This window comes from Scardinius erythrophthalmus (assembly GCF_964197995.2).
Source record: "Scardinius erythrophthalmus genome assembly, chromosome: 9".
NCBI lineage: Eukaryota > Metazoa > Chordata > Actinopteri > Cypriniformes > Leuciscidae > Scardinius > Scardinius erythrophthalmus.
In genome coordinates, this window is record NC_138229.1 from 22,140,757 (window position 1) to 22,165,402 (window position 24,646).

Genomic DNA, 24,646 nt, shown 5'->3' on the forward strand with positions numbered 1-24,646 from the left:
CTGAGCATGACCTCTCAAAATTGACCAGTTTTTCATAAAATCTGTAGCCTATTTTCATCCAATGTTGATCACACAGCCGTCAGAAATAATAGAGTTTAAATCATGCTATAAAAGCAAATGTATGTAAGCTATTGGTAACAATCTATGCTAGACTGGCCCATAAATGTAGCCTAAATCATTGATTGTGACTAGTTTGAATATACAGAAATGAAAGTTGGTTAACAAGATCAAGACTTCAAACTAAAGCTCAACATTAGAAACAAAAAATGGAAAATGTCAAAGTAGCTCAGATGTTGTAGGCAATGCTGTTAGACATCCAAAAAGAGGAACTTAGTTATGCTAACATTGCAAGACCAGTCAGCATAATAAAGTTATGTTATAATAAAGCAAACAGTTTTTACTGGGACTAATGTAGCCTACATGTACACTGTATATGTGGTTTCAAAAACAATGCCAGCTTAATGTAAAAAAGAAACAAGCAAGTCGCGGTCACTGTCCTGGTCGCTTGTGCTTATATCACCCCCTGGTGTTAAAAGTAATGCATTTGCCTTCAAACTAACATGTTTGCACGATTTTTTATTTTTGTTAGTGGGCAAACTGTGAGAATTAAATAGTGTAATTATTAGGCTATTATTATTATCATTTTTATTTAGGCAAGAACTACATAATTATTGATTAAAAAAGCCACTTATTGTGTCACTTTGAGACCCATTCTCATTAATGTTGACTAGCACGAAGCTGGAAAACCCCTCATTCAAATCCACAAAATTTATGGAAAATGATTCCGGGTTCAATGGAAAGTGCTTTTTTATGTAGGCTACTGTGTGTTGTGTTAGTATGTCAAACAGACAGCTCTGTTTAACTACTTATCCTAAACTAGAACACTTAACTAAGAAACTCGATTTTCCAGTGCTAGGTTTGCTCTAGACAGATAAACAGAAGCTAAATGGGTTCTTCGCTGTTTTAGAAAACAAAAACTCCACCTTCAGGTTGCAAGAATTTGACCTCTTCTTTGCCTCTATTTTTATTTAAATATCACAAATAATAAAAATATCTGTCTGATGTGAAACGTGTGTAAATCTTTAATGGTTTTAACCACTGCATATCCCTAACCGAAACTGACATGTAACTGCATTATGCAACATTGATATCTCTGATAGCTATACTTCTGTTTCTCAATTAAAAAAATCCCCCAGCTGCTGTAAAACACTTCCTTCCACATGCTTGCATGGTTCTGTTTAATTGAAGCCTACTTTACAAAAGTTCAAATGAGTTTCATTTCACATTGATCAAACTGACAGTGAGGGCTGCAAGTCGCGCAGCATTTATTAACCTATATAAATATTAAATATAATATGCATAATGAGACATCTGGGTACACCAGGCAGATAGTTTTCTTTAATTAGATTTGGGAATCGTTTTTTAATGTAAACAGAAACATTTACATTAAAAATAAATATGGGAACCGAAGGATCTCGTGACATTTCATTCTCTACAACAATGACGAATCTACCGTTCTTACGAATTTAACACACGCGACCACTAGCGCCGTCTAATTGTCAAACGAATGGCTCTTAAGAGTCGGTTCGTTGAAGTGAATCAGCAACAGAGTCTGATTAAACACAGAGTAAACACAGATCAGAAAGTGTAGTCCGTTCCCATGCGCCGGTTCTTTTTACAGAATGAACAATACTTGGCGACCAGTGTGATTCCCGAACGAATGGATCAGGCTATGATAAAAAAAACTGTTATTTAATTAATCAAAACAGTTAGGAATTAATCCATCAAAGAACAAAGGTTGTTTCAGGTAATGGCTATTGTGTTGTGTGTGCGTGTGTGTGTGTTAATAAAGACTCGACTTTTCGGTGGCTATATTTTTGCGAAAATAATTGAGTGAAATATGATAGGGTAGCCAGCCTACTACATTTTTGTTTGTTTTATTTTGTAGTTAGGGCCAATAATGGTATGCAGAAACGTCTAAGAAAAACGCTTTAGCAATATTTTGATTTTTTTATAGCCTATCTGTTTAAATCGGGAATAATGTCATAATTTATTAACAGACTGCTGAGTGCATAGCCTAGCCTAACTGGATTTTTTCCTAATATTTCTTCCTCAAAGGTATTAAAGAATCGTTTATGGAACCGAATGAGTCAGAATCAGCATCACCTTATTCCCATTCCTAATCTTCATTCATTCACAGCACACATAATAATAATCCTCGAATATTGGCTATAGAACAGACGAGGAGAACCCGCGCGCTCCAGATGTGCGTGTTCATACGCCCACGCGCACGGACGCGCGCACGCAGCAGCGTCTCATTGAACCACCAGAGCGGAGCTCAGGAGGAGAGAAACATGGCGACCTCGAATAATCCGCGAAAATTCAGCGAGAAGATCGCGTTACACAACCAGAAGCAAGCGGAAGAGACAGCTGCGTTCGAGGAGGTGATGAAAGACCTGAGTATTACTCGGGCGGCCCGTGTAAGTGTGTCTGTTTTCTCTCTTATTGCAGCATTCGTTTGCAGCCCGAGGTGCGGGGCAGAATTTATGTTGATACGACACGCACGGAACCCGCCTGTCTGGACGTAAACAATAACAAACGCCCCTCTCTAGTGCGCGTTTGTCTCTAGCGTTGATTAATGGATTGCCTTCCAATGGACGCTGTTATGAGATGTTTGATAATAACAGACGGTCACGACGAGGCCTTATAAAAGTTGCCATGCTCACATCTGCAGTGGATGAGTGTGAATGGACTGAGCATGTGTTTTGACAGCCACATTACAGTCTCTAGCAATTATAGCTGGACTGTAACTTAATCAAGGCCATATCCAGAGTTCTAAAGCTAAATTTTAATTTCTTACTGAAGGGCTAAACCTCAATGTTTGTATTTATGTTCACATGCTCTCAATTAATAATTTAGCAATCAACAACAATGTAGGCTATTAGCTCAGTTCAGCTTTATTGCCCTGTGCACTTATGCCAAAATAAGGACTCCAGCAAACTGATGACAGGGTTGTGATCACACAGACCTAGCCTGCACTGCTTTACTAACATCCCATCCACGATTAAGACTAAATACTACTCATTTCAAAGTTATGCTCACAGTTTTTCTGTTTGTTTCTCTTCTCTTGTTACTGTTTAAATTCTGGTGCTTCTAACTTTATATAAAATCTGCAGCATACGCATGGTAACATAATGTATGCCTCAGTGTGATGTATTAATGCTGCTCTTTTTCCATCCGATGAACAATAAAAAATATTGACGGCTAATCAGAATCCATTCGGCTCGAGTATTTAAAGTAGGGATGCACCGAAAACCAGTAATTCTTTATATTTGAAAGCCGATAACCAATATTTTGGCTGATAAATCTAAATAAAATTGTATAAAATTTGAGAGCCTGATTACAAAAACAAAAGTCTCAACATTACAAGCCATGTCCCAAGCACACAAGGTCTAATTTTATGTAGCCTAGTTGACAGACTTGCACTGCACATGTTGCTCTTAACTGTATTTTCCTCTTTTTTAAAAAAGTGATTCCACTCATATTTCAAGCAATTAAAAACTATCATGGCGAACAGTGCGCATCTGAAGTGTCTCAGCTGAAGGAAATAATCCATTATTTATTGGCTTTAATAATTTGGCCAAATTAGAAAAACAAAAAGTTGGCGTTTACAGTAGGTATATTTACAGACTATTTAATGAAAATAGTCATGGAAGTGGAAGTGGCATGAATGCATTCGAATTCATGATAACAATGTAATGAGATTAATGTTTTAAATAGAAGGTTTTGAATAATTTTTTTTCCAAATGATTTAAATAACAGAAATTATACTTTAAAAATGTATCTAAAACTGCCAGTAGGGGGCAGCAAGTCTTTGTCACTGTATCGTTTATTCAATCGATTCATTCAAACGGCTGATTCATTCAGGAACAAAGCAAGTGACAGTCTTTATGAATGGGTCATTGAATCACTGACTCACTAGATTTGTTTTAAAACGCAGATTCATTCATAAGCGAAACACCTGTGTTTGTTTGGAGATGCGCAGTGGTTCAGCTGGAACTATTTTCGTTGACGAAATAGAGCAAAATCTGACCATACTGTTCCTAAAATGTGAGTCACTTAATATTAACTTTATGTTTATTGAATTGTTGTATAAAATCAGCGCAATCTCACAAACTTCCCTTATAATCAATGAAGTTGTCTACACTACACAATGAATCTTTTATTTACATCGTGTCTGTACGTTTTTGCAATTAGAGGATTCGCAAGCTTGCTTAACTCGGTACTGTACATACTCCAGCATTTTGGACGGTGAGTGGTCTTTAACTTAAACTCCTCTGATTGGCTATTCTGTTCAGGAAATCAACAGATATGACTGTAAATGGCTACATTACTCAATGCTGCAAAAACATGTTCTCTCTCCACGCTCTCCAGAGTGCAAACACAAATACACACTGGCACGTTTGTAAAATCTGTTTGGCCAATATGCTATTATTAGTTTCAACTGAGGGTGCTCTCTATATCACCCCCACCGGGCCTGATTGGGTCAGTCGCACTGGTACTCCTAAATACTATTTGACAGTCGCACGCAGTAAAGTCGCAAATGTGACTGAAATGGTCGCACTGTAGAGCCCTGAGGACGATAACATTAAATATGAATATATATTGGCCGATACCGATATGGTGGCCGATAAAGCGGTAGGCGACATAACGGCAGAAAACACTTATAATCAGAACGTTAATGTATGTTGGTGTGGACGTTAATATAGTCATGGTTATTGTTACAAGGTTTCCTTCCTTGTGTCCTTGCTTATAATTGGAAGTAGTCTCTTTTTCAATTAAGAAATATCACTTCTGGGAACCTTGAATGTTGTTTACAGCAGGACAGTTTTACTTTAACTAGTATCTCACAGTTTTATTGATTGGATGTTTGTTTTCTGTCTTGCAGTTACAGTTACAGAAGACCCAGTATTTACAGCTCGGTCAGAACCGAGGACAGTACTATGGCGGCTCTTTGCCAAATGTCAATCAAATTGGAAATGCCACCATTGACCTTTCCTTTCAGGTAAGGAGCAGGTGATGTTGAGAATGAATAGATGTGTGGAAAACAAGTTGTGTACAGAACTGTTATCTTCATGATAGAGCTTCATGATTCTTGATAAAATTGAGAATCACAAATTTTTCTTTAAAATAGAGATAACGATTCTCCCTCAATTCTGAATAGACAACTAAACAAAATAACATGTAATTTACTAAAGCTCCTGACAAAATGTTAATTACTGCAGTCTATTTAATTATTTTGAAAAAAAATTTTTTTTTTATATAATTTATAATTATTTATAAATAATTTAACTACTGGATTAATCAGCGTTTTTGAACAAATCTCTTGATGACAAATACATTTTTTAACAGTCACTTGTCACCACCTACTGGTGTAACAATGTAATTAATCGTTATTTGAATCATCAAGTTACTTTCAAAAGGTGATTTACTTTATTTTGATTGCTACTGTAGACATCAGTGTTTATATCCAAACTATAAACTTTTATCCCAGTACTTCTGTGATCATTTTAATATTTCTATATTACACAAAAATAACGACACTGTGTGGTTGAAAAGGCTGTTTGTGAAGCATGTGTGCCATAGGTTGCCAACCCCTGGTCTATTGGACCCATGTGTTAGCTCATAAAGTGACAGCATTCTAATGTTCCTGCTGATGTCTGTCTTTTTAATGTTAGTCAAACAACAAAAGACAGAACAATCACTCATTGCTCTTGCTCTTGATTGCAACTTTTGTAACTTTAAGGATGAATTCATTAATTTTCATGGTTGGTAAAAAATATTTATGGCAGGTCAAGTTTCTTAAGTCACTGGCCATTGGCAGCTGTGGCAAAAAAAAGTAGTTATAGGCCCTGCCTATACATGACAGCTGCTCTCTCTGGCTCAGCTGCAGCTCCAATACAGATTTGAATGTTCGCTGTGATCGTACTTATCAAAGGTTTAATAGACATTGCCAAATCATTGTCATTTAGGAATAAGATCGCGTGGGTGTTTGAATCAAAATTGTGATCTTTTAACGATTAATCGTGCAGCTCTACTTCATGTTTGTTGGTTTTTTATCAGACTCCTTTTCAGAATTCAGTATTGGACACAAGTAGAACGACTCGTCACCATGGGTTGGTGGACAGGGTCTATCGGGACAGGAATCGCATCACATCGCCACACCGCAGACCCCTCTCTGTGGACAAACATGGCCGTCAAATATCCTTGATGCGTCTAGTCATGAATGCAGACAGAATTATTGCACTGCTTTGCTCTGTGTGCCATACAAAAACATAGTTGTTCAAAGTTTCTGTGATTTACTTATACTGGCATTATGAAGTCCTTAATGCTGAATCTCACATTGATAGCTGTCCATATGCCTCTGTGTATCTGTCACCACCACCTGATACCAGCTGGAGGAGGTGAGAGTTTATACTCACACAGTCTGCTAAAGATTGTACATACTGTATGTGCTGGACTAATAATCTAGATAGCTGTTAAAATTGCATGTCAATAATTATTCTTCATTGCTCTTTGATAGCTCAAATAATAAACTCCGATATAGTTTATATAGTTGTTATTGTAACATTATAATTTTTAATTTGTTTAAAGGGGCTGTATGTAGGCTAGAATTCAGAAACTCTTGTTTTTTAGCGACACCGCCATTAAGTGAACTGCAGCCATCAAATTATTGGCTGTGCTCGCACCCGTGCACTTGTAATGCCCGGTACACATTGTAGGATTTTGGACTTTCCCAGACGAAAGATGCCCAATCGTGGCGATTTCTGTGGTTGTGGCTCCTGAAATGTGGTCCTATGTAGTACAGTGAGAGAGGTTCAAAAACAGCCTTTGTCACGGTCTTACGAACAAAGTCACGGTCCTACAAAGTTAGCCGGCGATAATTTTCTGACAGCGTCAGAAATGTAGCATGATCATCTCACAATGTGATTGCTGCTACGACCTACGTCTACTGACTAGCCAATAAAAATGCAACATGAAATAACGTATTGATCAACGCGACATGGCGCTAAAACTACTTACCACCAATCTTTCTCTATTTGTTTTGTTTACCACTAGCTCATGCTGATGACGTTTTATTTTTCTATACTAACTTGCGTCATACCCTACGATTCAATAGGTGTCATCATCGTACCGTCTACATGCATTACTTAAGTTTATTAGATCCATGTCGTACAGTGTGAATTGTAATGATCTTATAGGGTTAATCGCACAGTCTGTAGCTGGCATAACGTACAAGAAACTGAATGTGAGCCCCGATATACTCATGCCGAAATTCTTTTTCGTTCTCCGCTTAGTACCTTTGCAGCGATATAGCCCTCTGTTAACGAACATTCAAACGCTTCCAGGCTGCTGAGAGCAACTTTTAGGCTACGTTCACACTGCGATCCTTAGTGCTTAATTCCTTAATCTCTAATTTTAGTTTAGCTGTTCACATTGTTGTTTTAAATGTGGCCAATATCAGATTGTGAACCGATCCTGGTCCTGAACTGACCCGCATGCGCAAAAGAACAATTAAAAAGGCGTCACGCAGCACGCTGCCATACAGAAGTAAACACGGAGAACATTAAAGTAAGTGATTACGCGTTTATTTATAGTGTGATCTGCCGTGGAAGCCAGTGAATGTATGTGCAGGCAATATAAAATAAAAAAGAGAGCAGTTTTTAAACATTTATGATACAAGCCCGGTGAGAAAGTGGCAGTTAAGAAAGCATCTGATCATAGAGATGTGGATATGAGTGCACAAGCTCAGTTATTCACCGGCATTATGTTGACAGATGAGGTCATTAAAATTACACATTGGCAATACAAAAAAAAATGATTAACACATGAAAAATCTTACATACAGCCCCATTAGTTGTAAATTGTGTGTTATTTGTTTTATGATTTTTTTTACCATGAATATGGCCTTTGATACTAATATTGCAATAAAAATATGATCATCCTTAATAGCTTCTTAAAATGAAAGAGCATCCTGTATGATTTTATTTACTTTTTATTTTTGTTTTTTTACAGTTAAAAATGTGATGGTAACATTTTCTAAGATATCTTACTGAAAAGTAGTTTGCTTATTTAATGTCAGTAATTATCAAATGTTTGTTTATACCTTCTAACCACTATTGTGCATTTGAATCAGCATGTGTGGTACAATATAATCTTGTAATTTTAGTTAGATGAGACTTTTACATCATGTGATTCTTGAATTTCTTTGTGCTTGTTCTGTAGGACCAACTCAGACTCTGCCCTGCACCAGAGCACTTTGAACCCACAAGATGCATTTGCAGGAGGGTCTCAAGATTTTCAGCCAAAACAAGGTTTTTATTTTATTTTGTTTTATTTATGATCTTATTAAATGCTCTCATCTATGATCTAATGGAAGGTTAAAGGTTGCTGTGAACTTTATCCTGTAGAATTTTCCCCACACTTGTTTCAGCGTATAATTTCATCCCTCTCTATGTACTAGTTTTTCTTCTCACTATGCCAGGAACAGGGGAAGCTGAAAGTGACATGGACAAAGAATGTCAAAAGCTGATATGGGATCACAAAAAGGTACATTTAAAATAGATTTCTTTACTATGGTTTTCATGTGATCTTTTATCAACGAATTATTTGTCGTTTTTTTCTTCTTCATAGAATACTTCACCAAGGCACAAGTCAAACAAAATACCTGGAATCAAGTAAGTGTGGTTTCATCGTATTTTCTTTTTGAAGCTGATAAAGTTAAAAAAAGTAGAGGATAGGTGAATATTGAAGGACCATTCAATTTGGAGAGTCAAAGATTCATTTGAGCAAACAATTATCCATTTATTATTCAACCCAACAGCTATCTAGACAGACCTACTCCTTTATAGCAGCCTTGTTTTATCATATCATAATCAGTATAATGGGCTTTTTATGGTGACATATCTATTTATCCCGGTTCGTTTTAATGTCCCTTCTGTCATTTCCCCAGCATATTTCCATCTCCAGATCAGGAAATGACTTCATCTCTAAGCCCAGTGGCACACAACACGGGCGGCTCTCTGCCAGACCTGACCAACATCCAGATTCCCCCTCCTCTTCCCACACCTCTGGACCCTGATGACTCCTCATCCTCTCTCAGTGCCTCCAACAGCACTGGCAACCTGTCCAACACTCACATGGGCTTGACGTCTGCCAGCCAAGGTGATTCTGACAAGCATACACATTAGGACAGTGGTTCTCCCCATTGACCAGTATTCGGAGGTCCCCACCACTTAGGCTAATAGGTTTCCTCTGGTACATCTGCTGTAATGACAAAGTTGAAAAGAATCTCTAATTAAAGTTTTAAAAAAAATTACAGTTCCAGAAATTTTAATAGCTGGATGTTCTTCAGGGATCCCACTCATATTAGACCAATGAATTTACAAATTTTCCCACGCATTTGTAATTTACTGGGTAAGGATTTAAACTAAATGTTTGGTAACGCTTTACTTAAAGCCTTTGTATATAATACATCATAAAAGTATAATACATTATAATACTTATCTATTCATTGAACACACCTTATTAAAGTATAATGCATTAAAACAGATGACAAACAACCAATTTCAGATGTAACAAGGAATCTGCAAATATAATAACGCGTTTTAACTTTGGTTACAATTATTTATAAAAAGATAATGCATTAAATCTTACATTATGAATACATTTTTAAGGGCTTTAAGTAAAGTGTTAACAAATGTTTTTACTCACAATTCCTATTTGATAAAATTGGATATGAATTAGGATATGCACTGTGTGTAAAGATGCCCTGTGCTGTTACTGTCATGATACTCGTTAATGATGATTACGAGGACTAACCTTGACACTTTTTGAACATTTGTGGGCAAGATATATTGTATTAAATAATATCTATTAATGCCCCTTTGTCTCTCTTTCTGGGTAAAACTAATAACGGTGTCTGCAAGTGTCTAATATTTCCAATTTAATGATATCATACATGAATGGATTTTCTCACTTGTATTGAAAATTATTAGGATTTATATATTTATTGATCTATTTATTCAGCATTTGATGTGTGACATGTTTTTTCAGCCCAGTCCACAGCGACAGTGAGCTTTCAGCGCCGGCATGAGAATGTAGTTCCTCTGATCCTTAACACAGACTCCCAGCAGCATCCGAGTCTTCAGCAGCTGTCACCCACCCTCTCTCCTCCGCTCTCTCTATCAGCACAGGTAACAGCTCTCATACCTCCAGCTGCTGAGAAGGACAGATTTAAGGTGGTGTTACAGGAGGAACATTACTTACTGAGATGCTAATAGACTGTCTCAATCTGGACCTATGGTAAATAGGAGGTGGCGATAGATGCTATGACGCTTGAGCAGCAGTTGGCTCAGTATGCTTTCTTCAGTCAGCCGTCCACACAGACACAGACTGTGGGTGGACTTCCTCAGCTCCAGCAGAACACCCAGCTGCCACCTGTCTCAGGAAGCCAGACGCAAACCTCTGTGGGCATGGATATTAACACGGTAAGACCACATCTCAGCACTTAGAGCTGCAGATCCATAGAGCTGCAGTGCATTTCTAGATACTGGGTATGTACGGTCTGTCAATAAGATCATACAGGGCACTAAATGACTTTCAAAATTATCACAAATACAGTACCAGTCAACTGTTTGGGCATACCTACCCATTATACACAAATGTAAAAAAAACTAATAATAGAGAATATATATAAAAAAATATATACATATATGAAAATTGTCCTATATTTTAGATTATTTTAAATCACCTCCCTTTCCCTCTGCACAACCTGTTCATGCTCACAATTTTACAAACAATTTCGTAAAAAACAAAAACTGTGATATAGTCACAATTGTGAGATATGACTTCCATACCTTCTGGTCCATCTTTATCCATTTAAAAACATAAAGAAAAATAACACTAAAAAAAAGAAAATTACCCTACCATTCAGAAGTGTTTTTTTATTCAGCTATGATGCATTACATTGATTTAAAAGTGACAGTAAGTACATAATGTTGCTTTTCTTTTCAACTTTCTATTCGTCAAATAATCCTGAAAAAAATATCAGAAGTTTTTAAAAAGCAGCTGTTTTCTACTGATAATATTAAGAAATGTTTCTAGAGCAGCAAATCAGCATATTAGAATGATTTATGAAGGACCATGTGACACTGAAGACTGGGGTAATGATGCTGAAAATTCAGCTTAGCCATCAGAGGAATAAATTACACTTTAAAATATGATAAAACAGAAAGCAGGTATAGTAAATTGTAATAGTATTTCACAATATTACTGTTTTACTTTTATTTTTTATTTTTTTTTTAATCAAATAAATGCAGCCTAGTTAATAAGCATGAGACTTTTTTTCTTTTATGATAATTTTTTTTATTTATTTTATCTATAGAACTAATAAAGAATGCAGGGATAAGCCTTTAGAAGGGATTTTAAAATAATGAAAAACACATTTAAATTATACATGTCCAGACTTTTGACTGGTAGTGTAAACATTCAATTTCAACAAGCAGTGTTTTTTCTTTCTCATTTAAGTTCTCAGCTTATTCTGTTTTAAACATCTCCTCAGTCTTGACAGTATTGGTACTATCAATTAAAGACTGAACAGTTTAAATGGCCAAATAATCAGAGACATTGTAGTAAATTATTTCCTGACTAAATTGGGAGCCACAGGCCAAAGCCTCAGAGGTCCCCTGTAGGGGCTCCGTTGGTCTAACTTGGTGTTGTTCCATATAGGCTGCTTCCCTCCAGCAGTACCGCTGTAGGGTGGGGTCTTCGGCCAATCAGTCTCCGACCTCTCCGGTCTCCAATCAAGGCTTCTCACCGGGGGGCTCGCCTCAAGTAAGGCGAACCCAGCAGCCGCTGCTTCCACCCTGTAGTTTGTTTTGTTTGGAGCCGATCTGGAGCCTGTCCCTTTAGCCGCTCTGTGTGTCCTAGTCCAGTCGTGTCTCCCAGTCTCTCTGATCCTGGCTGCTTCGCTGTGTGTCTGAGCACCACTTCGTCGTTCTGTGTATCATGCTGAGTAGCGATATAGGCCAGTTTCATTGAAAGTGCCATTGCTGTTACATATCCTCTCACCGGATCACGTTGATATTGTGCATTTTGAGCATAACTGCTGATTGTGTCAGTTTGACACAAGATTATTGTCCTTTAAAATGTATTTTTAAATGAAATGTTAATGCTTTGAATTAATGACGTGCAGATTTAGAGAGTAATAATGAGAAATTAGACTTTTGGATAGTTCTTTGTATCTGACTTGGTAATTCAGGGGTCTTTAACCCTTAAACAGGCAAGAGTAGAAAATGATGAGCAAAAAATAATTTCATGTAATTTTTTATATCATCTGGACTTAAGTAAAACATATCCAAAAGAATTTTTTTAATATTTGATATATTTTGGATTTTATGAGTTGTGACTCCCAGGTCACGTTGCCTGATTAGGGTATAAAAAAAGGACCAAATCTATAACTGTAACTGCCATTGCATGTTTAAAACAATTATATCCTATACTTCTCCTGATCTAATGTTTACAAATTATATATCATTCGAAAGCTTACGAACTCAAGATTAAGCCTGTGAAAACTGTTTTGAAATCGGACCCTGCGTTACCATAAAAATGGTACTTTAACCCCTTAACTGTCACCCCCTTTTTGAGAATGGACATTAAAATGCACTATTCAAACTTAAATGGTTGTAATTCAAGAATGCTTTTGGGTATAGACCTAAGTTTGGTCTTGTTTTAAAGAAAACACTCTGCAGATTATTGCTGAAGTGAAAGCACTTAAAAAAAAATGAAAGTATGAAAAAGTTATGGAAGTTTAAATTTACAGTAAATCAAATATACTGTACTTAATATTCATTTATATAAAATATCTATTTTACAAAATATTTTTTACTCTAAAATTAATATAAAATCAAAGCCATATATCTAACCATGTTTTGTTCCAAATTTGAAGTTGATATCACAAAACTTGAAGTTCCCATGAGATTCTGTTTAGGCGTAATACCAGAAATAGCCACCGGTTGACATACATTCCATTGAATTTAATTGTATGCATTCTGCTGTAACAAATTAATTCATTTCTGTCCAAATATCACTTCTGTCACAAAATATCAAACCTTGAGACTCAGGCCTTTCTGACAATATTTTGTCAAGATTAGAAAAGGTTTTGATCATAAATTATGAAACATGATTACGCCCAAAAGGGGTGGAGCCAGAGAAAATAATTTAGACTACCGTTTCTATGGTAACGCAACGTCCAATTTCAAAGCGGTTTTCACAGGATGAATTCTGAGTTTGTAAGCTTTCAAATGATACCTAATTTATGATAACTACTAAAATATGTGATGTAATAAAAAAGGTGATAAAAAGATAATACTATATTTTAGAGGATAATATATATATATATATATATATATATATGTTATGCTTTTTAGAGGATAATATTATTTCATCATTTTTTATTGACAAATACTAGATTATATGTTTTATTATGAACTTTAAGCATGAAAAGCAAAGTTTCAATTATTAAAAGTGTGTGCATCGACTTTTTGTGACAAACGCCAGAACTCCTGTTATGATGTAGATTTTTTGAGGTGCACTCTTGTCAATAAATCCATCTATTACTGTTCCTACATAATTCGTAACAAAAAACAGAGCTAGAATATCTATTTAGGAGTCTTAGACCTTTCCAACGATATATAGTTTGTCATGATTAGATTAGGATTTAATTATAATATAGTGAATTAAAAACTCAAAATACACAGATAGTCAAAATTAGAGTTAATCCCTTTTTTATACCCTAAACAGGCAACGTGACTCAGGAGTCACATATATTTCAAAACGTGCTAAATAACAACATGAACAACATATTAATTAATTTTCTTCTTCAGCACTTTAAGACAATGTTCACAATTGATGTTAGCAGTATTATTATTATTTTTCCAGAAGAAAAGTAAGTTTAATATATATTTACTTTCCTCAAAATCTGAATGTCCTGCACCACCGGTAGCCATGTTGGATTTAGGTCAGGCTGACTAATTTATCACAAAAAACTCGAAGCAAATCATGTGACCAGCATACTCAAGACAGACCAGGCTGTGATAAATGATACAAGGATTTGATGAAAAAATCATTCTTAGGCCCCAAAAAAGACAATAAAAACTATGTGACTCGTGAGTCACGTTGCCTGTTTTAGGGTTAACTCCCTGTATCTGCTAGCACTTGATATTGTTAGAATTAGTTTTTTACATCTCTGCGAGCAATCAGCCAAAAATCTAAGAAGAGGGCCTCACTCTGAAAAATGTATTTTCTAAGAATCTTTTATTATTTTGGAGCAAGAGAATTAAGAGTTTTAGCCAAAAAAAAAATTAGAATAGAGTGCAGACCTCTCCTTGTTTTTGGAGATGGTCCTCAATGCAGAGCATAAAATCCAGGGGGAGGAGTTGGATAAAATCCAACTCCTCCCACCTTACATATACCTAAACCTACCCGTCTCCACCCCCTGATCCCTAAACCCACCCCTAAACCTACCCATCTCCACCCCTAAACCTACCAATCTCCACCCCTTATATAAGATCCGACTCCTCCCCTCGGATCTTGTGTACTGCATTGAGGTGCTACTGTGTTTTTGTGAAAAAACAAAAATGTGTTTAAAAAATACAATATTACATTAAAGTTAGGGTAGGCAATGTTTTTCATAAACACTTTTTGTTATACTGGTTGAAACTCTTTTTACATCCTGAGAGCAATCAATAAAAGAAGTGGTCTAAATATTTAAAAAAAATGCACATGTATCTTCTGTGGAAGTTTCAGGACCAAACATTTTTGAAAACTCAGAGTGAGACCCGAGCCGGATCGGGTCCAAAACTTTGATGAGTGCCCTGGACACGGGTTGGGTCTTGATATATTGTAAATGTGTTTTTTTACCGAATGGATCTGAGAAGATCCGATTTTTAAAAAAACTTTCCACTATTGGTTTCAGGAGTTTAACAATATTTTATTAAAACAAATGCATATTAAATAATTCTATGAAAATATTATTATCCCCTTCTCTGTCAATACGTGTTTTCATTTTTATTTTATAACCAAACCCTCCAGAATACTGGTGCGTGCAGCAGCGGCGATCGCTCCACATAGGCCGTTTTCAAACCTGGCTCGTTTGGAGCGTTTGTTTCGGAACCTGGTGCGTTTTCTCGCTTCAACTACGCTCTCAATAACCGTGCCGTTCGAGAGGGTGAATGTGGGCTGGTAATTTGCTTCTAAAATACAAGTTTCCTTGTCATTTGAGTTGAAGCATAAAGCTTAAAGCTGTTTCATGAGGTACATTCATGCACAAATACTGCCTGCAAAGTCATTGCCTGACATCACTTGCAGCGATGCAACAAGTCAGCTACCTAAGCTTCCGGACGCAGTTGTAGACAGAGTCACCGAGCGCCGAAAACACCATTTACAGTCCCTCCTGAACTAAAACGACAAGCTTATGCTGCGTTCACGCCATGTCGTAATTACCTGTAATTAAGAGATGGCAAACCGTGACATTCTACACTGAGCTGTGATTTATGCGTTTCTAAGGCAACACGGTCAATACCGAAATCAATCTGTAGTAGTCAGGTGGTACAAGTGCAGCTCTGTAAGTTTTTTACGTTTATTATTATTGTAATGTAATGAGCTTTGAGACATGAGGTTTTTAACGGCATCTCATGATGCTTTGCAGAATTTGCTGTGTGCGTTCATGTGTGGCTTTGGTGACACTCTAAAGGGAGGGTGGGATCTTATGCTTTCAATGCTAACTTGCCTACACTGGCTTTAAGATAAAATTTTTAAAGCTGCAGTCCGTAACTTTTTTGGGTTAAAAATTATCCAAAAGAAATTTGAGTGCTCAAGTACATAACCAACCAGTGTTCAAAACTATCTGCTTGCCTTAGCTCGATTCAAAAAGGTAAGCTTGTAATAATGTTTTTAATTCCAGTGGTACTGGTGGATTTTCGCGGGAAATTCGAGCATGTCTTTGCGTCATTACGTCACATCTGTAGAAGAAGGTGTCTCGGCTAGGCTATATTGCGTTTGAGGATGTTGGAGGTGGAGAATTATGGCCTTTTCTCACAGCACTTGATAAACTCATCAATTTGATAGCGGATCCAGAAAGGTTCAAACAACAATCACTAGCAGTGACAACTAGATTCACCCGTTGCAAAATGCAAAAGACTTCGGACTTCGTTCGGAGTGGCTACAGAAAAAAAGAGACTGCATCCGGGCCCATGCGAAAACAAGGATAAATATCGGAAGGGCATTAAATGTAGTCGCGCAGTGCTGATGTTGTTAACATTAACAACTTGAGAACAAAGTATAATTTGCACGGTTTGACGTGATATGATTGATCGTTAGATTTAATCAGCGCGATTTACTGCAATGCTTTTTTTTCTTTCCTTTTCTTAGTTGGTCAGAACAAAAGTGGATATTACTTAGGCTACTTGTTCAGATGACATTTTCCGGTGAAAAATTCTTATGTTGGTCATGACAGTATCCACACCGGCGCGGTGACTGACAGCCGTACATTCTCCTCAAAACATTGGATTCATCCGCGCAGTGCAACCCACGTAAAGTTGATAATTCCGCGAATAACTGCAATTGCAGATTTCGAACAGAGATGGCGACAAAGAGGAAAAACTGCAGCTTTAATATAAAACTAAATTACTCTATAAATCATTAATAATGATTATTTTTAATGGCTCTGCAATCTAATTAATATAAATCAATATTGTACTATATGCATGTTATTATAGGCCAGACCTAAAATGCAACATTGAGTTTTATACAATATGTAACAGGGTATCTGCTCTGTCTTAATATCTGCTTCTTCCTTTTGTCTCTAAAAGCCATTCCAAAAATATTATCACAAACTGAGTTAGAGAATATGACTGTAGTGATGTGCATTATGTGATTTTTTTTTTTTTTCTGTTTCTTTCTTGTAGATACTGGGTTAGGTTTAGCTTTTTGCTTATCTGTTGCTTTAACAAGGTGTGATATCTCCATACAGTGCAACATGTTTTTGTGTTTGAAATTAGCCAAAATGTCTTCGTCAAACATGGTGATACAGAATTGACGCTGAATGTCAATTTTTCTATTGATTTTGATCCTGTCATGGGCTGGGAATATTATTTTAAGGCCTTTGTGATAGTCAGTGATCTGTATTGATTATCTTTTGCCTTTTCATGGATGGTGATTTAATAATAATATGTTCTCATTTTAGCACTCGTCCATTCTCGGAAGTGTCTTTGGTGATGCCTTTTACGACCAGCAGCTGTCTCCTCGGCAGACCAGCGCTTTGTCTCAGCAGGTGAGGCCACTATGTCCAGTATAAATAAGTTGAATTGTACTTTAGCTGCTCCAGCCCATCTGGAATTTTTAAGACACATACAGACAGTACATATAAAGTTTTAGTTCTGTTCATCTAAATATGTCAAGGTCAAATTTATTTATATAACACCTTAAAACAACATGAATGCTGACCAAAGTGCTGCACAACAGACATAACAAAATATCATCATACAATGGCATTTAAATACTAATAAAATATATCAGAAGAAAAACATCAGAAAATAATAGATTTAATACAAAACATCATCAAGCAAATAAAACAGTTAAAACTAAAACTGTAATCGGATTAAGCATAAGCCTGAGAAAAATTTGTTTTTAGAGATGATTTAAATATGGATAGCGTAGGGGATGATCTAATGGAAAAAAGATAAGGAATTCCAGAGCTTTGGACCAAGAACTGAGATAGCCCTGTCACCCTTGGATTTAAGTCGAGATTTAAGAACAAACAGTGATAGCTGGGAGGAGGATCTAAGCATTCTCTCAGGAGATTAGAAATGGAGAAAATCTGTAATACTAGAAATATGTGAAGAACTAACCTGTCCAGGAACAATTCTTACCCTGCTCTTTACATGTACAAGCCACTAGAGGGCAGCTGAAAGCTTTATGACAAGTGTAGGGTTTCCTGTGAGCTATTCTTTAGTAGTGGCACATAAGAGACACGAAAGGGATGTTCTGGGACATAGCATTTTGAGAGCAAAATCAAGTAACTAGATCAATGAAGAAATTTGTTCTCCTGTAAACAATTTTGTGCTTTAGTAATTTATTTACTGGTTGCATAGATATGAATGGTGATGGTTGGGCACATTACACAACATATAGTAAATGATAGTTTATAATGGTCAAACATGTAGAGTATACATTTGAACCATTAAAATATGTATCAAAAAATGTTACTTTTGAACTAATTAATTTCTAGAGTAATGACTGGGGGCCTGTAATACATATTTATTTCATTTATTATTCTACAATTCCTATTGGCAAATAGACAATAAAAATAACCCTGAATTTGAACAACACTCATGAGAAAAACAGTTCTAAAGCCTTTTTATCATTGGATTCTTCTGGGCTTGGCCCATTGATGGAGACCCTCAAGCTGGCTGCCAGGTGATCTCCTTGCAATCTGTTATGAAGGTCTAATTTGATCTGAAAATAAGGGTAAAAATTTGAAAACCACCGTCTGTTAGACCGCAATCGTAAACGATGATACAAAATTATACTGGTTTTCACATTTATACCAATCTATCGTGTAGGTAGGTATTGCGGGCCACCCCTGCAATTTGGTATAATCAATAATATAAGCAATGGAGACTGATGGCTAACTTCGTGAGGTAACGTTATATGTTTGCTGTCGTACACTGATAGTGATAAAACTGTTTTTACTAGTGGACAACTACAGTGGAGATTGTAACATTAGTTAATGTTACTTACCTTACGATATTGTGTCCTCAAAATGCCTTGAGGTCTACAGATCTATACATATATATTAGGGCTGCACAATATATCGAAATATTGCAAATGTATATATCGCAATACGCATATCGCAACGGCTTGCAATAACTGGGGTCATGAACAAAAGACAAAGAGAAAATCACTGCTCTTGGCTGAATAACTTTTGTAGCTTTAATAAGAATCAGTATAGCCTATAGTTAGTTCATACAGTGAAAACTAAGCAGTGTTTTATTTTACATTTGATTATTCAGTTTCTGTTGTTAAATAAATCTAATGTAGGCCTACCTGAAACCCTAAAACCTGTGGTTTACACTGATGTTAAAATAACACTACTTATGCTACAGTAAAACACTGCTGTTCGCTTTCAGAAGTTGTAGGGATGTTTTCTTGTCATAAAAAGAATGTGAAACATGCATGTAGGTTATATAATTTTCAATATATTTTAAAGATAATTTAAGTTTATTTTACACACTTTAAGCATTATCGAATATCGAATATCACATTATTTAATGAGTCATCGCAATTTTCTTCAATATCGTGCAGCACTAATATATATATTAGGGCTGTGCGATATTGAAGAAAATTGCGATATGTGATGACTCATTAAATAATGCGTGTAATTAAATAATGTATATGTATGTGTGTGTGTATGTATATGTTCTGTTAAGTATATGTATCTGTGTATGTATATGTATCTGTTAAGTACGGTGTATATAAACACTACAGTTCAAAAGTTTGGGGTTGGTAAGATTTTCTAAATGTTTTTGAAAGAAGTCTCTCATGATCACAAAGGCTGCATTTATTTGATAAAAAAGAAAAGTTACTTGAAATATTACAATTTCCATATTTATAAATATATTTCCATATAAATATTGACAACTTTTTTCTATTTTGATATATTTTTTAGTGTAATTTATTTCTGTGATGACACAACTGAATTTTCAGCCTCATTACTCCAGTCTTCAGTGTCACACGATCCTTCAGAAATCATTCTAATATGATGATTTGCTGCTCAAGGATCATTTCTTATTATCATCAGTGTTGAAAACGGTTTGTGCTGCGTCTAATATATATTAAAAGAAAAAGAAAAATTAAATGCTACTGCATTTAATAAATGTGATTATATGCTAAATGTCTTTTGTTTTTGGTTTGTGCATACCCAGTGACAAGGACTGTATTTTCATTTTTATCTTAACAGAAGAACGGTATGTTTCTTTCCTTTGACTGTCTCCTTCAACCTTCACTTTATAGTCATTGAGTTTGTTTTGATTCCTTAGCTGGAGCAGTTCAACATGATTGAGAATTCCATCAGCTCAAACAGTCTGTACAGTGAGGGATCCACTCTAAACTACTCTCAAGCTGCGATGCTCAACCTCACTGGGTGCCACGGCAACCTGCAGGATATGCAGCAGCTAAGCTACAGCAGCCATGGGAACATCCCCAACATCATTCTCACAGGTATTGCACCTGCCCCAGTTAGAGATTGCATAATATTGCATGATCCTTTGTTGTACATGTGCTGATGATGCTGCCGTGAAGTCTTGCATCACAGAGGTCCCTCTAAAACAGGGGTCTCCAACCTTTCATTTCATTTGAGAGCTACTATAAAATTCCATATCACAATCATAGTGACCAAAATGATCACTGTTATCACGGTATTGTTAAATGTGCTGGAAACATTTAAAAAGTACTGCTACGACACACTAAAGTCATTTAAAGTTTTATGCCGAAAACCGACTAACAAATAAAATTAACGGCACTATACACTTTTTGGTTGCATAAACATTCTAATAAAAACGTATAACATATGGGTGCCTTACAACATAACATGTTATCTACTAACCTGTACTACATGTATAATGTAGTATAATATAAAATAAAGTTTAAAAAAAGTTTTAGAAAATGATAAAACTCACATATCAGCCATTAAATCATTTTAATGAAAAGGTCAAAATGATCAATTATAGGCATCTATCTGCTCCATAAACAATTCATAAACATAAACAATTTAACATAGGCTGCGTTATTATCTGAAGTGTTGAGATTTTGCGGACGCACATTTGCTGAATTTCCATCTACCGGTTAAAATGTAAAAAGAAATTGGTCTGATTTTCACATTGGTCTGAACAAAAATGTCAGACAGGCTGAATGAAAATGTAAGTCCACTTTCTGACAGTAGGTGCTGCTTATGGAACAGCAGAAATAGAGCTGTTTCCCTGGTAACCTCTGTAAACAAAGCAGCTGCGCTTATAAACACTACTTTATTAGGCATTACACGGAGGGAAGATGAAAAGCAAATGCTATCGAAACTTTTCTGAAGACAGTTGGTTCCCCCTTAGAGATACATTCATATAATTCATACATTCTTTCATGTAATTCCTCTCAGCACTCAGTCTTCCGTCATGTTTTCACACAAAACTAAACCTACGCTCCATGCTGTGCCTGTGCAAGACTGTGTTTAACTTTCCTTAAGGCTGGCCAGTTTTTACCGCAAGTTTTTCAGATAACGATAATCAAATACGGTTTTAATTCGAACTGCTCGCTCTAAGCGGGACTCGAACCCGGCGCTCTAACAAGGAGGCTAAAGACCACAGTCTCTAGCGTCAGTCGATAAAGCGCCTCTTGAGATTCGGGGAGTGAGGTTTACACGCACAGCTCTCACTGGCATACGTCTGTTACACTAGCGCCGCAAATTAGGCACAAGCATCTTTCGCCAACATTAAAACAAAAAACAACATGTCCCATTCCTCATGAAAATCGTATGTTTTTTTTAATTGACTTTTTTTTGCTTGAATGCTGTCTTTACTCATCCTGATACAAACCAAGTTTTGTAGCTAATACTGCCTTGTAGACGTGTAAGCGTGATGACATGCTTGGTTGAAACTTCGCCGTCCCGGTATTTTTTTTTTCTATTGTTGGTTGTTATTCTGTTATGTTGTAATTGCATCTGCATGTTAAATAAAAAAAAAATAACCTCATGGCCGATGTGTCAAATAAATACTTGATTTGCATTGGAGGGAGTGAGACACCTGTCAATTTTAGCTCACTCTGATTGGATGAAAAGTACGTCTTGGCGAACTACCTCGAATCAGGCCACAAGCTACTTGTAGTGTGTTGGAGACCCCTGCTCTAAAAGTTGACCCTATTATATTAAGCATAAATAAAGTCTCCTCCAAGCCTATCCAAAGAGTTGTCCAACTCCCTAACAGGTGACATGAGCTTTGACGCAGATTCCCAGTTCCCCCTGGATGAGCTGAAAATCGATCCGCTGACTCTGGACGGCCTGCACATGCTCAACGATCCAGACATGGTTCTGGCCGACCCCGCAACAGAAGACGCTTTCCGGATGGACAGGCTGTAATCTTTAGGTATATGATGTTCATTTGTCCTTCTTTGAGATCGGTGTGATTAAGAGGGAGCAGCATGTCTGTAGGACACTTGACCCTGTTTCTCAAAGTCCATCCTCTGGGAAGAGATTGCTGAGAATGTTGCCACCACATGCTAGGGAAAAATGGCAAAGCAGTGCTGCCTCGACCTTTTGAGCAAGCAGCCCATCATTTCTTAGGATAATACACTCACACCTCAGCAAACATGGATTCCTTTAGCTCTATGTGAGAGAATGTGACACTACATACGATCCCTCGTGGTTCAATCATGTGTTCTTCCATTTCATTTCCTGTAGAAGCCCCTCCTCCTCCTCCTCCTCCTGATGCACACCGTACATGCCTGTTACTTTCCTTTTTTTCTTTTACTACAAATATTTATTTTATGCACTTTTATACATGCATATATCACCAAAAGCATTGTTTGTCATGATCTGATTCATTTTCCTACGCAAATGTTTCTTGCTTTTAAGAGCAGTAATGGTTAAAAAGGAGTGTTAATCCTCCCCATTTTAAGGGCTTTTAGACATGAACACTAATGTACTTCAGTGCAGTCTGAACATATGATTGTAATGTTTTATAGATGTCTAGTTTCGTCTAACCGTGCTCAGATAGCTGTACAGTGCTAATGTGGCTCAAGATGATCAAATTAATCTAGTTGAAAAGTGTCTAACTGGAAATCCTAATATCAAAAGACACATTTGATACAGTTTAAAAGGGATAGTTCACCCAAAAATGAAAATCTTATCGTTGACTCACCGTCATGCTGATCCAAACCTGTATGACTTTTTCTGTGCAAAACAGACGATATTTTGAAGAAATGTTTTTGTCCATGAGTCAATGAGTTCCAAACCAATACATTTGGACCCCATTGACTTTGTAGAGAGAGAGAGAGAGAGAGAGAGAGAGAGAGAGAGAGAGAGAAAAGGCCACATACACTGAGACTTTATTATATTATGTGTTCCACAAAAAAAGAAAGTCGTACAGGTTTTGAAACAACATGAGGTGATGATGACAGAACTTTAATCTTTGGGTGAACTATCCATTTAAAATGTGCAATATGTGATTCAAAGAGATTATTTACTGTGTCATATGATTTGAAAAGATTCAAAAGGCAGTAACTAGTGAATGACTGCTTTATACTTTTTCGTGAAATGGTGGTGTTTTAAATCAACAGACTTTACATATTCAGTGTACAGTATGTACTGTTACAATATGGCCTATAAGCTCAGCCATGGTAACTGGTATAGTCAAAATGATGCTGCAAACTTTAACATTACTTGTAAGTTCCTTCGGTTTACTCTAAAAGACGCATGGAGATAGTATGTGATCATGGCGGTCGTTTGCATATATGTATCAGAACTAGTCACTGTGATAACCAGATTCTGCCTTACACTGAAGATGCAGTTTTTGTCCGTTTTGTTCTCCGTTGCTGAAGGTGTTTTCTGGTACTGTAAAAGTTGCTGTATCTCATGAGGTTGTTCTGGCGCAAATTTCTCATTCGTCTTCTGGTAGCCTCGTGATATCAAATGCCCAAAAGGGGAGGTTTACTACTCTTTTTAAATCCTGTCACATTCATCTTTATCTCATTTTCCTCAGACTTTTATACTCTAACCACTTTTGTAAGTGTGAGAATTTTGTTTACAAAATTGAAAACATCTTAATGTTTAAATTATTGAAATGCTGAATATATATATATATATATATATATATATATATATATATATATATATATATATATATAAGAAATTTTGTTATCCGTGTAAAACTTCTCTACGTACAAGGGGATAATCGGATTTGGATTAATATCTATGCAAAGCATAATCAAACATACTAGATCACAAAAATACTAAAGAAAAGGCTCAAACAGCCGTACGGCTTTTACAGCATCTGTTGGTTCTGAGTCCGTGCAGCTGAATTTTACTTGCTACATGGATTTTTATTTTTTTGTCTGTTGTTAGCAAAAAGGAAAAAAAAGAGAAGCCGTTAATGCATGAAAAACGTTTGGATTCTCCGTAAGGGATTCTTTTTGTAAGGCATCTGATTGCACTGTGTAAATTTCCTGTATAAAAAAGCATGACCTACATGTGCTTTGTCTCTGACAACTGTTTTCATGAGGATCATGCTTCGTGTGTTCAAAATGTAAAATAATTGACAGGAAGGATGTGTCAGGTAATCAGTTACTGCTATATTCCTTTATTTGATTGCCTCATCAAAAAGAACAGCATTGCTTAAACCAGAATGTATTTTGACACTTGTAGGACCAAACATATTACTGAAACTAGCATTATTCGTGTTACTGTGATGTTTGTGTACCTTTCCATGTGTTTAATAGTTGCCCTCTGCATTATTGTGGCCCCTCCATTTCATTTGCAAGAGGC

At 36.4% G+C, this 24,646-nt stretch overlaps 1 protein-coding gene across 4 annotated transcripts; it reads left to right on the forward strand.

The window, feature by feature from the left end:
- The first annotated feature begins 2,265 nt into the window (after positions 1-2,265).
- crtc1a (CREB regulated transcription coactivator 1a) lies at positions 2,266-23,910 on the forward strand. 4 transcript variants are annotated; one of them, XM_081374848.1, is made up of 14 exons: positions 2,269-2,480; positions 4,949-5,065; positions 6,124-6,261; positions 6,403-6,464; positions 8,287-8,375; positions 8,525-8,610; positions 8,695-8,738; positions 9,014-9,225; positions 10,117-10,256; positions 10,374-10,550; positions 11,791-11,895; positions 17,306-17,392; positions 20,160-20,340; positions 22,092-23,910. In XM_081374848.1, exons 1-14 carry the CDS (start codon positions 2,355-2,357, stop codon positions 22,241-22,243), a joined length of 1,716 nt encoding a protein of 571 aa, XP_081230974.1. In that variant the 5' UTR covers positions 2,269-2,354; the 3' UTR covers positions 22,244-23,910. The 4 variants fall into 4 exon arrangements, with proteins under 4 accessions (XP_081230976.1, XP_081230974.1, XP_081230975.1 ...); XM_081374849.1 differs by having other exon boundaries at positions 8,546-8,610; positions 22,092-22,384; XM_081374850.1 differs by lacking the exon at positions 11,791-11,895 and having other exon boundaries at positions 2,266-2,480; positions 22,092-22,384.
- Positions 23,911-24,646: the final 736 nt, after the last annotated feature.